Source organism: Thunnus maccoyii, chromosome 12 (assembly GCF_910596095.1).
Source record: "Thunnus maccoyii chromosome 12, fThuMac1.1, whole genome shotgun sequence".
Classification (NCBI taxonomy): Eukaryota; Metazoa; Chordata; class Actinopteri; order Scombriformes; family Scombridae; genus Thunnus; species Thunnus maccoyii.
In genome coordinates this window covers 30,271,331-30,287,934 of record NC_056544.1, presented here as the reverse complement: position 1 = coordinate 30,287,934, position 16,604 = coordinate 30,271,331, and the positions used below count along the sequence as shown (strand labels likewise).

At 38.5% G+C, this 16,604-nt stretch overlaps 1 protein-coding gene across 4 annotated transcripts; it reads left to right on the top strand.

Moving 5' to 3' along the window:
* Positions 1-83: 83 nt before the first annotated feature.
* On the top strand, positions 84-3,247 carry LOC121908822 (chaetoglobosin A biosynthesis cluster protein C-like). 4 transcript variants are annotated; one of them, XM_042429131.1, is made up of 3 exons: positions 84-353; positions 1,030-1,652; positions 2,638-3,247. In XM_042429131.1, exons 2-3 carry the CDS (start codon positions 1,032-1,034, stop codon positions 2,959-2,961), a joined length of 945 nt encoding a protein of 314 aa, XP_042285065.1. In that variant the 5' UTR covers positions 84-353; positions 1,030-1,031; the 3' UTR covers positions 2,962-3,247. The 4 variants fall into 4 exon arrangements, 3 of the variants coding, with proteins under 3 accessions (XP_042285065.1, XP_042285064.1, XP_042285066.1); XR_006099317.1 differs by lacking the exon at positions 84-353 and having other exon boundaries at positions 702-2,474; XM_042429130.1 differs by lacking the exon at positions 84-353 and having other exon boundaries at positions 705-1,652.
* The last annotated feature ends 13,357 nt before the right edge of the window (positions 3,248-16,604 follow it).

The window sequence follows — 16,604 nt, the reverse complement described above, 5'->3', positions numbered from 1 at the left end:
ATTGCAGTAAAAGTACATAAGTATTATGGGCTTGACGTAGTTTAAGTATTGCAGTAAAAGTACATAAGTATTATGGGCTTGATGTAGTGAAAGTATTGCAGTAAAAGTAGTGGTTTGGTCCCTCTGACTGATATATTATTATAGGGTGATGTCAGGTAATTTGGGACATCAGGTATAATGGGACATATAAGCTTTGAGGCACTCTGCTCTTTAAATATTAGCAGCCAATCACTGAAAAGGTCGTTGAATTGTTGCTACAATACTACTTAACATAAAACAATCATTTTGTATCTGTGGTACCCAGGAAGTGTGTGGCAAAACCCTCAAAGTCATCAGGTCAGGCAAATCGCTCAGTAAGTGCTGTGACATACTGAATTGTACTTTTGCATAATAAGGGTGCTAAACCAATAACAGACTATTTAACAATTTGCAGAACTGTATTATGATGAAGTGTTTTAGGAAGTCTTTTAATTATAATAGACATATTTGCCAAATACACATTGTTTATTTGTGAATAAGCATTTGAAGCACCGTCCCATTTTATCAAACAGCATTTCGTAAAATGGGATGTGTAATTAGAATTTCAGCTAAATTGGGACAATTTTATACTTTTTCTTGTATTATTTTGACCATGTCACACATATTGCCTCACACATATACACAACACGCTAAGCTAATGTAGATTAGCCTAGGCTAATCTACATTAGCCTAAGCTAATGTGTGTACATTAGCCTAAGCTAATGTACATTAGCCTAGGCTAAAGTGTGTACATTAGCCTAAGCTAATGTGTGTACATAAGCCTAGGCTAAAGTGTGTACATTAGCCTAAGCTAATGTGTGTACATTAGCCATGTCACACATTTTGCCTCGCACAGATACACAATATGCTAGGCTAATGTGCATTAGCCTAGGCTAATGAAGGTAATAAAAGTTGATCAGAGTTTATTCATTCATGCTAGCTCTGTTCACTTGCTATCTCTGAACATTTTAGTAGCCTAAAATTAACATTTTGTAAAACTATTTATTATAGACATGGTACCAAGGAGAGAGACAGGGAAGAAAAGACAGGGAGAGAATGTCAAGGTAAAATACAATCAGTGGAGAGAGGACAGGATGGAGGGTGCTATTAAAGAATATAGGGAGACAGTGGAGGCAGGGCAGAATCCCAAACTAAGATTCTTGGCAAGGGCATGGAACATGCCAAAGTCAAATTTGGAAAGACGGGTCAATGGGAAGATCAGTGGCTCCAAACATGCCTCTGGCAGGAAACCCTACATGTCAGAGGCAGCAGAAAAAGAAGTTTCCAGCATAGTAAAAATGCTATCTCATTGTGGTTTCCCCTCGGGCAAGAAAGATATTCAAAAGCTTGCTTTTAGCTTTGCCAAAGCTAATGGCATTAAATGCTTTTTGGAAGCTAAGGGTTCAGCTGGTTACCACTGGTTCAACAATTTCATGAAACGTCACAAAGAACTGAAGATCAAAAAACCTGAAGCACTGTCTGCAGCAAGGGCTGCAGGCCTGAACCCAGTGGTGGTGGGAAAATGGTTTGAGGAGTATGAAGCCCTGCTCACAGAGCTAAACATTGTGGATGTTCCCTCACATCTGTGGAACTGCGACGAATCAGGACTACAAGACCAGTTCTGCTCCACACGGGTAGTTGGGGAAGTGGGGAAACAGTGTGTGGAAATAACGGCTGGGGAGAAAGGAGAAACCACAACAGTGCTGGCAGCATTCAATGCTGTGGGCCAGTACAGTCGCACACTTGTAATTTTCAAAGGAAAACGACTGAGGATGGATTGCCCAAGTCATGTGATTGCCAGTGTCTCAGAGAATGGCTGGATAAACAGCGAGCTCTTCGTTGAGTGGGGTAAGCTGTTTGTGCAGCAGCTGCCGAAGGACTACTCGACGGCCACAGCAGCCATGTCTATAACATGCCTTTCATCCAGCTGATGAAGGACAACAATGTTCACGTCATGTGCTATTCATCCCACACGACACATGTCCTGCAGCCAGCTGACAAGGCACTTTTTAAGAGGAAATTGGTATGAGGAAGGGAGAAGGTGGACCAGAGAGAGAGCAGGACTCAAGCTGCCAAAAATGGAGTTCTTCTCCCTTTTCAACAAGGCATGGCAGAAGACTGCCACAGTTGAGAACGCCCAGGCTGGCTTCAGGGGAACGGGAATGTTTCCCCTGAACAAAAACATTGTCCCTGCTGAGGTCTATGCTCCAAGTACCACCACGGAGAGAGCCGTGCCACTGCCACCCACTGTAGTACCCGCCCTGCCACCCTCACCCGCTGTGCCACCCACAGACGCCATGCCACCCTCACATACTGAGATGACTTTGAGCATGGAAGATCTGGGTGCAGAGGAAATCATCATGTCTCCACTTGATGATACCTCCTTCCTCTGCTTTACCCCAATGCCAGAGGACCCAACCACCCAAAAGGATGATGAGCAGCCATCAACCTCAACGGTGGGTAGCCTAGATAACCTGTAAAACATTACCCACTATAGGCAAGAACACTCGAAACTATTGGTATGGTCCTTTAACTACTTACCTGTCACTGTAACCTGTCACTTACCTGTATCCGTCACCTAAGTCAACCTTCTGTCTTCTGTCTCTTGATTCCCCTCAGGCCAAGCCAGTGACATTCATTGACCTGATTCCCATTCCAAAGAGAGAGAGAGGGATCCAAAAGAGGGCTAAACCCCCCAGCTATCGACTTACCAGCACAAGAAGCCAACAAAAACCAAGAAGCCAACAAAGGCTAAGCAAGCAGCCAGCCAAGCAGAAAGCCAAACCTGCAGCAGCCACCCCTGTGAGGTCTGTAGGAAAACGTATGGGGGTGACAGAGGAGTGGATTAGCTGTCAACAGTGCCATTGCTGGTTCCACGAGAGCTGTGGGGAAGACTATGGCATAATGGAAGATGAGGGGTTTGTCTGCAAAGAGTGTGTATAATTTCACAGTAGCAGTAGGCTACGCACAGTAGGCCTATGAATGGTTTCATAACCAGTATTCTGGCTTGTTTCACTGGGAAGTTCAGCCCTTTTAAGTTTTAACAATTAAAATTAAAACCCAAATAACATAGTGGGATGAAATATGAAACATTTAAGAGTTATGTTAAGGTTTAAGGTTAAATCATTTTTTAATTATTTTTGTATTCATACAACACCTGATTCCCTATTTTACTCTGTTCAGCCCTTCTATTACTATGTTCAATTGTACTATATACTATATGTTCAAATAAAAAAAATATTTCAGCTGAAAATGAATGTCCCAATTTACCTTACCAGTTGTCCCATTTTACCTGAACATGCCAACAACGTGAGAGAAGGTGTCTTGGTGTGTTTGAAGGTCTGTAGTTTCTAAACAACACTACTACTTTACAACATAATTTCAAAAGAGGAATACTGTAGAGATTCGTGATAATTTATAAAAACATTGGCGGAGTGAGTAACTAGCTTTTTTGATGGTCTCCTGGTAATTTTACCAAAAAGTGTCCCAAATTACCTGATTCCACCCTATATGACATCATTAGATTATTAATAGTGAAGCATCAGTGTTAGAGCAGCATGTTACTGTTGTAGCTGCTGGAGGTGGAGCTAGTTTACACTACTTTATAATTATATTTCTAAAGTATGTAATTTCCTGTATGATGCAAGATGTTTCCTATTCAATGTAAAGTACATTCTCAGTGCGGAGGCTTCAAGTTTCCACATCACACTTGTGTAATAAGTTGAATATTGAACCACGATTGGCTTCAAACCAGTTGTGATGTCACAAATCCTGCTTATAGACCCGCCCCTTAAAAATATGATTTTTCAGTGAGCTCAGAGAAACTTTCCACTTTCAGCAGATGAATGTGAAAACAAACTCTGCACCGAGAAGAGAACAAACATCCAACTGAAGGAACAAGATAGAAAAACATGTTTTTGAGTGGAAGGACAGTCACAAAGTGCTCCACTAATATAAATAAAAACAGAAATAAAACAAAGATTTTGTACATACATCCATGTATATACATGCACATAAACAATATATACACATAAACAAATATAAAAGAAAGAAACAGACATAAAACATATATTACAAAAAACACTTTCCAATAAAAGAACGTTTTAATTTCATAACGGGGCTCAAACACCAAACACATAATCTCCTCTAGTGGCAAGACGGGACTTCAGAAGGGTTAATCTGGCCCTCCAACGAAGATATTTGGCCCCTAATGGAAGCTGAAGTTTCCTCTTTTATGGATTAAAGCATGTCTTTTACATTAGGGTAAGATGGGGGAAAATGTCTCCTTTAAGAACATTGTGTATAAGACACATGAGGGGTTTGAATGTGATCGTACAGAATCATTCAAAGATATTAATCAATCAACATTTATTTATTTAGTACGATTCATACAGTGGAAGTAATTGAAAGTGCTTCACATAAAAACAAAGCTAAAAACTTTAAAAAGAGAAGTTTTTAGCTTTTAAAGGAAACTACTCAGGTTGCCTGTTTGATGTCTGCTGGTCAGCTGTTCCACAGTTTAGGGGCGTATATGGAAAAAAAAACTTAATCTCAGCTGGATATTCGAGGACCTATAAGTTCCTGCAGGAATGTATGGATTTAAGAGTTGTGTTAAAGAGGCCAGACCTAAGCCGTACAAAGCTTTGTAAACCGACAAGAGGATCATAAAAATCAATTCTAAAAGCTACAGGGAGCCAATGTAATGAAGCCAGGAACAGCATGATGTGATCTCTCTTCTTTATTCGGGTTAAAAGCCCAGCAGCAGAGTTCTGAATTAGTTGCAAACCTGTTAATTGATGTGGTAGCGCAATAATCCAGTCTGCTAGTTATAAAAGCGTTGATGAGTTCTTATGCATCATGTTACCTTGGCAACATTCCTAAGATGATAAAAAATGAACTTTTGGTGATTTTCTTTATATGAGAGGTTCAGGTTAATGTGTTAGTAGAGTATTAAATGTAGTTATTATAGCAAATACAAAAAAAGCTAAAAGGGCGTTTGAAATTGATTCTTTAATTCATTTAGGAATAACATTTATTTATGACATTGTTTAGGATTCTATCTGAAAACAGATTTGGTTAAAAATGACTGAAAATGTTCCTAATATTTTCTCCACCCCATTAACAGTGATGGAAAGTGAGAGGGGCAAAATATTAGGAACACTTTGGCAGAGCTGTTGTATTCAATTGCATTAGATTGCGCAGGTGTTCCTAATAAAGTGATCAGTGAGCGTATAACCCCAACTGCAGGATACAACAACAAAGTTTACCTTCGCTGGGATGGAAACTGCAAATGCTACAAGTAAATGCAAAACAACAATAGAGTATTCATTTTGGAGCTAAGAAACTCTGAGGAAGTATTTTACGAGGAGCACTTGAAGGCACCACAGGAGGACCTGCAGCAGATGCTGTGAAGGAGGATAGCAGGCAGAACATGTGACTGGGCTTTAGTAGCATGTGACAGTGGTACCAGTGTCCAGGTTTGTGTCTGATGGCAAAAAAAAAAAAAAAAAGTGAGGGGAAAAGGATTAGCTGGAAAAAATTCTCAACATTAGTTGGTTGTACAGAGAGCTTTCTAGGAGTCAGGAAGAGATCACTCCCTCTAATTAGTCATTTGTGCCCTCAAATTATAAACATAGATGAGTTTCTTAATTTGATTAATTAAAAAAGTCCTCCCTCTAAGCAAAAATGTATTTAAAAGTTTATCTGAAGCTAATATAAAGCTTCCAAATGAGTCAAATCAAGTAGATATCTTTCAACGTTACAGTCTTTTTAGTGCCAAAGTTCCTCTTTTTGTTACTATACTTCCGCCTGCAGCTCAACAGGGAAACACAAAGAGGGACTTTGATGCTAAAAAGACTGTAAATGTGTCAGATATCCACTTGATATGAATAACTCAGACTGCTGAAGCTGAATAGAAGCTTCACACAGACTTTTAAATGACTGTGTGGACACACTGTGGATTTTAGCCTCCATCACTTCCATTGAAAGCACATTTGAAGGATCTTTTAATATCCAGTATGAACAGGAGGAATGATTACAGCGAGGAAAACCTCTTTCACTGCTCATATGGACACCTGACTGATGTTTTAAGACACACTTGAGAAACCGTGAACCCCGTCCTTTATTCTCTTGTTTAACTTTTCTCTCAGTGTGAAGTTATCTGGTTCGGTATATCGTGTATTAAGATAACAACAAATCTACTGGAGCTGCTGCGGCTGTAATCTGCTGGTAAAAGCCACAGCTGAGATAACACCCAACAGAGCAGAAAACTGAGCCCATGTAGGTGGATCCCAACAATCACCTGCTGCCAAAAATCTGCAACCAAACCCACCTTCAAAACAAATAGAAGTAGGTCATTCTGCCGACATCTTTCTCTCTATTTTAACACCAACAAGGACAAAACGAGGAGGTAAAACACACCTTTAAAGAGAAGCTACCTGCTTATGTTTGTGACGTAAATCCAAGAACATAAGACATGAATCTGTTTGTTTTTTAGGTGTTTCTCACTGCTATTTGTTGTTTACATCCCCTCAAGGTAATATTTACCTGGACTTCATGTCTAAACTGTGTCAGGTGAGATATTTAGACTAACAAGGCTTCAAGGCCAAACGACCTTAAACGTATTTCAGTTCACGTCAGGAAATGAAGCTGTTGAAGTAAAAAAAAAAAAAAGCAAATGAAGCAAAGTTATTACAACAAATCCTGTCAAAACACCCAAACCAACAATGTGTCAGTCTGTCCCTCAACACTTTTCCTCCTTTCCAACTCTGTCTGAAGCTCATTGGTTCTTAGTGTAAAACTTTAAAAACATCTCAGTAATATATAAGCTCAGTAATGTCCTAAAACATTATTCAAAGCAGGAGGAAACGGTGTGTTTGTTGGGGACTATTTTCAGCGGCGGATGAATTTGTCACTCTAGTGAGTGTTTCTGACAGCAGGATGGTGTGTGTGTGTGTGTGTGTGTGTGTGTGTGTGTGTGTGTGGGATTGAGCCAAAATAAACTACAGTGTGTGTGTGTGTGTATGTGTTCATGGTACTGAAGGAACATGTCACCAGTGCAGCGATGTGGCTCACTGATGTGTTTTTAAAAGCTTTCGGACAACAAAGGAGCTCTTTAGAGAGCCGAAGTCAGAACCAGAACATCCGGATTTCGTTTCAGAAGTAGGAAAACCAAAATTCAAAACATGTTTAACAATGTTAATAAGTTAAAAATCCAGCCTTGGATTCTGGAAGGACGGGAGTTTTCTGAAAAACCGTCTGAATATTGTTGTTTATCCAATAACAAATGTTTCCCATAAATCCACTGAATCGCACGGCTGAACAGGAAAGACTAGCGGAGGGGTCGCGGTGAGTTCAGGCATGATTATAACTAAATAGCACCTTTAAAAACAGAGTCTACAAATTGCTTTGACAGACAAAGCACAAGCAGGATACTCAGAAGGCAAAATAAGAGCAGAAAGCCAAACAAAAGCAAGACCAGACACGTCTGTAATAACAACAGGACGCTGTACAAGTCACAAACATGAACAATGACTTTAGCAGAAAGCGTCGGGGAGTTTTATGGATGTTTTATGGAAACCAAGTCATGGTGACGCACGTATCCGTGCTGCCAAGCTGGTTGTTATTTTAACGGGAGGTGTAGTTCTTTCTGTTGTTCAACTTTGTTAAAATAACAAAGGTTTAAATTTATGATAGCAGCTGGAGCCGAGCGGTCTGCAAATATGGAGAATAAACTCCAGGAACACGCTTCACTGTTTCAGAAAGACCGACAGTAGCTACAGGAAGTGATGTCACGACTTCGGCTCGCTATGACGTGTGTGACATGTTTCTTCAGTAAGAAAAATATAGAATATCAGCAGCCTTATCCTTTAAACTCATGTGTGATTTTAAATAAACAACTTAAATAGATGATGTGTCAGTAAACTTCTGCAACTCAACTCAACCGGTGACAGTATTTTATCCCGCAGAGAAACTTTTGCTCCTACTTTTTTAAAACTCATAAACCCATCAGGACATACAGGGGTCAACACGCAGGTCCAAGCCTCCCCTGGAAAGCTTTTAATCCGCCCCTCAAATGTTGAAACGAGGCTGAAGGCTCCTCTCACCCAGCCCACAAGAACAATATTGGTTTTGGATGGAGTTGTGGCTGCTGGGCAGGTGTGTTTCTGTTTTTCTACAGTATGAAATGTTGCTGCACTGTAGACTGAATTACACCAAGCTGATCAGGCACAATGCTTTATTTGGACTTCCAGCTCCTTCAAATATTTGAAAATTATTATTATTATTATTATTATTATTATTATTATTATTATTATTATTATATACTATTCTAAAGTATGATGAATTGACAGAAAACCAGATGTAGACATCAGAAAAAGAAAGAGGAAAACTGCACACAACAGCTCCCATGCATTATTTTTATTTTACATTCTTTCAATCATCATTTTGGTAATGGATAAAGAGGTGATTCATAGAATCTCACACAATATTTCTTCAAACCAAAAAGACATGAATAAATGTCTGAGTAAATGTATAAATATATAGATTAAAACCCGTAATTATATTGAGATTTTTCTTTAATTAGATTACAAAGAAGCAAAAACATTATAGAAATGTTGTAATCATGGAAGAAGTATTCAGATCCTTTATTTAAGTAAAAGTACCAATACAGCAATGTAAAAATACTCCATTACATGTAAAAGTCCTGCATGAAAAATCCTACTACAGTAAAAGTACATAAGTATTATGAACTTGATGTAGTTAAAGTATTGCAGTAAAAGTACATAAGTATTATGAACTTGATGTAGTTAAAGTATTGCAGTAAAAGTACATAAGTATTATGAGCTTGATGTAGTGAAAGTATTGCAGTAAAAGTAGTGGTTTGGTCCCTCTGACTGATATATTATTATATATGACATCATTAGATTATTAATAGTGAAGCATCAGTGTTAGAGCAGCATGTTACTGTTGTAGCTGCTGGAGGTGGAGCTAGTTTACACTACTTTATATACAGTTAGCTAGTTTAGTCCAGTGGTTCCCAACCTAGGGGTCGGGCCCCTCCAAAGGGTCAGCAGATAAATCTGAGGGGTCGTGAGATGATTAATGGGAGAGGAAAGAAGAAAAAACAAAGTTCTGATACACAAATCTGTTTTCAGTTTTTGGACTTTTTCTCTAATCTTTGATTTTTGCTGAAATATTGGATCATTTGAACATTTATTGAAATGAAAGCATGTGAGAAGTTTAGAGGGAAAAATCACTATTTGGTGGAGCTGTTAACAACTCATAGACATGTGAAATGTGACCCCGACTACACACTGCTTTTTATAAGACGTCAAAAGCCAAAAAGGTTGGAAACCACTGGTTTCATCTTTAAAAATGTGTTGTATTTTAAAAGCTTGTTATATTATCCATTGTGTCAAATCTTCATCTGAAAAGTAACTAAAGCTGTCAAATAAATGTAGTGGAGTAGAAAGTACAATATTTCCCTCTGAAATGTAGAAAGTAGCATCACATGGAAATACTCAAGTAAAGTGCCAGTATCTCAAAATTGTACTTAAATACAGTAAATGAGTAAATGTACTTAGTAACTTTCCACCAGTTTGCCTGTAAAGATGTGTTAAAACATTGTTATGACTGTTCATATTGTTTTTCACACCTGCTTCTGACTCTTCAGCTCCCACTGAGTCACTTAACGAACAGGAAGATTACATCAGTTGAAAGTTTCCTCTTTAGTGGTTCACCGTTTTATTTTTGACTTCAGGGCTTTTCTCAGACGGTGTGGAAAGACCAAGAGGACGGAGTCATTTCCATATAAATGAGTGGCTGTGTAGTCTGCTCTGAGCCAGCGGAGAGATTACAGTCAGGTCAGCCACGAGGCGACCGGTCCGTCATTAACTATTAAAGTTTAGCTGCAGGGTTTAAACTCGTGGGACAGGTTCAACCGCCAAGACATTCCCACAATGCTCCACTTCATGAACGTCTCACAGCTCAGTCCTAAACAATGTTATAAATCAATTTGATTCTTAAATTAATTAAAAGAAACAAACAGAACATGTAACTGCACACCAAATGAAAAATCCTGAAAAAAAATGGCCCATGGTTGAACCTAATTGCTGAACTCTGGCTTTGTGCAGTCGTTCCTTTCAGGTTTCAGATGTTCTTGAGGAGGTTTCAGCAGTTTTGGGGACTTTTGGTGAGCTCTTGTTGGGGATCTATACATTAGGTCCTGGAGTTGGCTGAAGCAGCTGTACGGAAGTTCAAATTTGGCCTCGTTATAATGTCAGTGTAGATTTACATGTCACTAAATTAAAAGCACAAACTAGTTGCTATAATGAATTGTTACTAAATATTTACAGCTACTAACTGCCAGGTTAAGTTGCGTAAGCTAGCTGAATGAACCGACTGACAAAGCTAACGTTAAAAGAGGTAATATGAAATATAGCTGACATATCTTACCTGACACTTTACATTTAAAAGAAAAAACACAATATACCTCAAATTACAAAACTTTAGGCCACTATCGTTTGACTAAATGTCAATTTCATTTGGTGTTTTGGCGTGGGTTTATGGAGGTTCTTAGAAGTGCTCTGTAGGCTGTTGAAGGTGTCTCATGGGTCCTTTGGGTTGTAGAGTTCTCAAAGCAATTCCAGGAGTCCTTAAGAGAACTACAGATATTCTTGAGGTGGGTCTCAAAGGCTCTAGGGGAAACCACAGGTTCTACAAGTTCTGTAGACTCTTAAGTGTGCTCCATAGGTCTTTTAAAGGTCTAGGGATTCTTGAAAGTGTTCCAAGTGTCTTGAAGAGAAAGACAGATGTTAAATAAAGGTTCTGTAGACTCATTAGGATGTTGCTTTGGGTGTTTTAGAGGTTTTGAGTGAGCTGGAAATTCTGCTGTGTTACGTTTATTATAGTAGAACATTATAACTTTTAAGAGAATAAATGTATGTCCAAGTTCACGTTTATGTGCCAACACCACATAGACTGAGACTACAGAACTGTCTCTGTGTTTACTGGTGTATTACTTTAGATGTCCACAAGAGGGTGACTCTTTACAACAAACCTTCCTGACTGCAACATGAGACACTGGAGATACCACTTCAGCTCATTTCAGAGTACACTTATATATCCTGTTTCTGAAGACATGGGGGTATTTTGCTGCTTATGTTGCTCGTCTCTTCATCCGATATTTTTTCCTCAGTTTTCCTCAGTTGCTTCAGCACAAGAGTCATGAATTGCAGTGATCAGTCATTTCAGTAGTGTCAGCTGAAGATATTTGTAGAACAAGATAGACTGTTGCGATAAAATAACTATGAATTTGAGAATTTTCCTACGAGGGGTTTGACAAAAACTGTAACTTGTTGAATGGTTGTGGTAACACTTTACTCAATTCTTTACTCATTCTTTTTGTTTTCTAATAGCCTTCCCACACTTTATTGTTTTATTTAATGTAATTCTGTTTATCTTGTGTTGAGATTTAAGGAGAGTAAAAGCTTTTAGCTTCGTGCATCTGCTGCACAAGTGTTTGTTTAGTTTAAACTTATGTAAAGATGAACAAATGTATGCAAAAACATGTATTTATATATAATATAAAAATGTCTGTGTGTACATATAAAATTTTAGATTATTTTACAAAAAATGTATTTATTGTGCAAACAAATAGAAAAGAAATAAAAATAAAAGGGACATTGGATGATGAATTTATTGAGTTAAATGTTTTGAGTGACTGGCAGCATTTTGCAGGACAAATGAAAAGTATAAACCAATTTGGTTTTCTTCTTTGTTCTGATGAAGGAAATTCTCATCTTTCAGCTTTTATTCAAAACCGTTATTCATTTGGAAAGTGATGAATGACCCACTTCTCTGTTGAAATATACATTGATTATTTCCCAGTGAAAGGTTTTACAGTGTGTCTGCCAGTTTCATCAACTTTCTTTTTAAGCCATTTAATATGATATATATGATGAAATGTGTATGGCATGATATGATGAAACTGTATTTTCTGCTCCAGATGTCTATTTTAACCTTTTTAAGAATTATTTTCCAGGCTTTTCAGACTCGTATTCCACATCTCTCTTGGTTTTCTGACAGCTGAGTGTTCCTTTGTTTTTCACAGGTCTTGTTAGTCACATCACTGCTTAATCTGAATAATAAACCTTATGACAAGGCTTCAGAAGCCTCTTCTGTGATCAAAGAGGAGAGAAATTGGATTTTTACCGACACACAGCAGATACGATGACCATAATATATTTATGGGCATTGACGGTTTCAATCGATGTCAGTGACTCAGTAGCTTCTTGCTCAGCAGCTGAGATTTCTGGCTTTTAAAATTCACTTTCCAGCTCACCTTTAAAAGCTAAAAACCCTCCTTCTGTCACGCCAAATGTGTGTTTCCACGTTCTGCGGGTTTGTTTTTCTACAGTAAAATAGCATATAAACTAAATAAATAGCTTATACGGCGGAGATTTTCCTAAGTGGATTTGGAGGAAATCCACCTTCTGTTATTTATTTCTACTATCTCTGTGTCAGTGGGGTTCAGCTCTCAAGATAAGAAACATCCTATCTGTCTGTCTATCTATCTCTCTTTCTTTCTTTCTTTCTGGGAGAAACACTGGATGCAGGGCAGGGCTGAGGAGGGAAAAACAGGCTGGAGAGACATACAGGAGGCTAGTCTACAAGAAATAACACAATAATGACAGGAATGACAGGACGGTGACAGTATCGTGACAGATTGTATCAGCTTTAATGCGGGAACTCCAGTTTAGGACCAACTTGTAATGCAATGACTCAAGTGTGAGAGAATCATCGCATGCATGTACAATTTTGCAGCCTAGATGCTGCTTTTAAAACTTGTTTCTAAAATATTTATCTATTTTGTGGTAGTAGGAGTGATTTCTGAGCTAGAGCAGATAAAAATGATCCAGATCGTAGCATCAGTCCACATTTTCAGATTTCAGTCTCTCAGCATGGCAGATCTGGACAGACATCTGCTCAACAAACCAACCGAAATAGACAAACTATTAATGTTCAACACGACAGTAAGATGTAGCTGACCAAACTCTGCAGAAAAACAGCACACACAAACACACAGACAATCCTGTATTGTCCTGTATTACACTCCATCTTGTCTGCTCTGCCTGTTATTTGAGTGACTGGACTGATGATCAGTCAGAGCTCAGGTGAGCCGCCGTGCGCCGCCAGACTGACGGACTCATCACAGAGCTGCTGCTGTATCATTAATATTCAGATATTCAGCTGTGTGTTTTCTGTGACAGCTGTACGAGCCTCCACCAGCGGTATTTGTTCAGACTTTGAGAGGAATGGAAGACATTATGCATGTGAGAGACAACACAATGGATGGCTTTTAGCTGAAATTGTTCGCCCACGCATGTTGTTTTATATATATATATATATATATGTATATATATATATATTTCTTTTTCTGCCATGTTCTCAAGAAATGCACTCAATATGTAAACGAGTCTGACACTCAAAACAATTATCCAACTCAGTGATCCAGAAGCATGCTGTGAAATGTAGTGGCATTAAGTCTCATATTCAGGTGTGTTCGTATGCTGTTTTTTCGTCTTTTTTTTGCTATTTGAGTTTTTTTTAGTTTCATTACAACATGTTAAAGGGAAGCTCTGCATGACACTGGTTTTAATTAATTTGTGACCCAGCTGGAAAGCCTGGTAGTCAGACCCTTTACTCAAGTAAAGTCCTGTATTTAAAATCCTACTTAAGTAAAAGTACATAAGTATCATCAACTAAAAGTACTTCAAGTATCAGCCATGAAAGAGCTCATTATATACAATTGTATATTATTATATATGACATCATTAGATTATTAATAGTGAAGCATCAGTGTTAGAGCAGCATGTTACTGTTGTAGCTGCTGGAGGTGGAGCTAGTTTACACTACTTTATATACAGTTAGCTAGTTTAGTCCAGTGGTTCCCAACCTAGGGGTCGGGCCCCTCCAAAAGGTCAGCAGATAAGTCTGAGGGTTGTGAGATGATTAATGGTCTAATCTGTTTTTGGACGTTTTCTTTGATTTTTGCTGAAATATTGGATCATTTGAACATTTATTGAAATGAAAGCATGTGAGAAGTTTAGAGGGAAAAAACACTATTTGGTGGAGCTGTTAACAACTCATAGACATGTGAAACATTACAAGAAGACACAACTACTCACTGATTTTACACAAGAGAAACACTCCTATGTTTCCTGTTTTCTGGAGTCACATGGTCAGCAGACGTAAAAACCAATGCTCCCCTTTTTTTGTTTGAAGAAGCTGAATTTAAGACTTTTCAAGACCTGCAGACACCCTCTCTTATATAAAAAAAAACAAATTGGCAGAATGAATGAACAGATGATGCAGATATAGTAGGAACAGCAACATGCAAAATGTACAGTACAAGTGAATGCAGGTGTGACGTGTCAGTAAGGTAAATATAATTAGTACAGTATGAACAGAAACCAATGAAGAGTATAACAGTAGAGCGAGTTTAACAGCTGCAGCAGTCATAAACACACAATGAAAATTCTTGAGATAATTATTAAATGTTATGTTATATTTCCTTTGTCATTTTGGAAAGTGGTATTTTTTGACCTGATGTGACTTCCACCAGCAGCTCTCAGACTCATATCATGTTCAGTTTCCTCTCTAGTTTCTCTTCTAACAAGCAAACACAGCCAGTGGTTGCACACTGAAGTCCTTGAGCAGCTGATGAGCGGTGACACAACTGCTGTCAATATCATTTAGTCTGACGATGAACAGATTCCCATCAGCCTCCCTGCTCAACATCGGAGACACACAGTCTGACAGCCTGATGAGAGTCAAACACCCTCTGTGCTTTTTTAAAAAATTTTAAATATTTATTTAACCAGTGTCATGTGTCCGAGCCCTAATTTGTCCTACTAATTTCATACTTCATCCATTCATTTATTTTGGCACTTATGGCGCTTATTTTTTTGATTGCTTGTTTCTATTAAAAACATATCAATGAGCCACACAGCTGCACTCGGTCACATGTTTCTTCATCATGAAGAGTTTCATCATGTTAGTTTGTTTAAAAACGGCTCCAAAGACAAATAACAGCGATTGTGTTTTCAGTCTCCGGAGAGTAGTTCTGTGTAAGGCACCACTGAGCATGTGCGGGAATGTGGTTCTCTTTACAGCTTTGCTAGTTTGTTGGGCTACATCACAACCTCTTGACTTTGTACTGAAGTTCTTTGACATATTTACAGAGTAATACGTGGGATTCATTCACAATAAGAACAGTATAGAAAATCTCTAGTCATATTTTTGATTGATTGATTGATTGAATTGTTTATTTAAGTGGGCTTACAAGACACTAGACAAAAATAACCAGGATGGCCACATGACATATCATATTGTACAGTTCCACAAATTCAGAAATAAAGCATTTCAGAACATTTAGTTTACATGGGAGAAATGTCTTGTCATGATGAATACAATTATCTCTGTCTTACCTGCCAAGCATCTCTTGTAAATCTCGCTAAAATAAAAATTTCCATATCAAAAAGCCAACTCAACACATCAGCATCAGATAACCAAAACAAATCAGGGTTTTTCAATTCTATCTTTCAAACAAACAATTCCTCAAGTCATTGTACATCTCACAGGAAACCCTGGGATGCAGGCCGAGCCTTCGCGGTCCTTTGTGGTCCTGTTGGTGTCCTTCCCTGGCTATTGCTGCTGTTGTTGTTGCTATTGTTGTGATTGCTGTAATTCTGTCCCCCCCTATCTTTCTTCCTCTCTCAACCCAACTGGTCAAAGCAGATGGCCGCCCACCAAGAGCCTGGTTCTGCTTGAGGTTTCTACCCGTTAAAGGGGAGTTTGTCCTTACTGCTGTCGCCAAGTGCTGCTCATGGGGGAATTGTTTGGTCTCTGTAAATTAAAGAGTACAATCTAGACCTGCTCTATGTGAAAAGTGCCCTGAGATGACTTTTGTTGTGATTTGGTGCTATATAAATAAAAACTGATTGATTGATTGATTGAAAGGGCAATAGAATACAAAATGAAATTCATCCTCGACAACACCAAGATCACAAAAAACACATTAACGTTTCTCTTAAGGAATACCTTTATATCTGCCTACCTCAATTGCCAATGGTAAAGTACCAGTTCTTAACTAAGCACACAGGGACCTTTGCCTTCTCTGTAAGTTTAGCTTTATATATGGTTCTGTATAATAATCGTCTATCCTTCAAATGCATCCATGTTTCTCCACTTGTGTTCTTTCTTTGCGTCATAGTCCATCCCACTGAAGAAGTGAAGAGAGAAGAATCAAGGAAACATGTTTTTAGAGAGATGAGATATCGTGGCTGTTCCAACACCCACACTTATAGTCTTGAGCACTTAAGTGCACGTTCATGCACCACCAGGCAGTAGACAGGTGTGTCCCATGTCTGAAATATGCCAACAGTTGTAACCCAGATGTGATGCACACTTCAAACACTGATTCAAAGCGATATTCAAAGCCAAGTGTATCCCACTATTCACCACAGTATATTGCACAACATCAGTCCAGCTGTTGGAGACTGTCCTCCCAAGAAAAACAACAC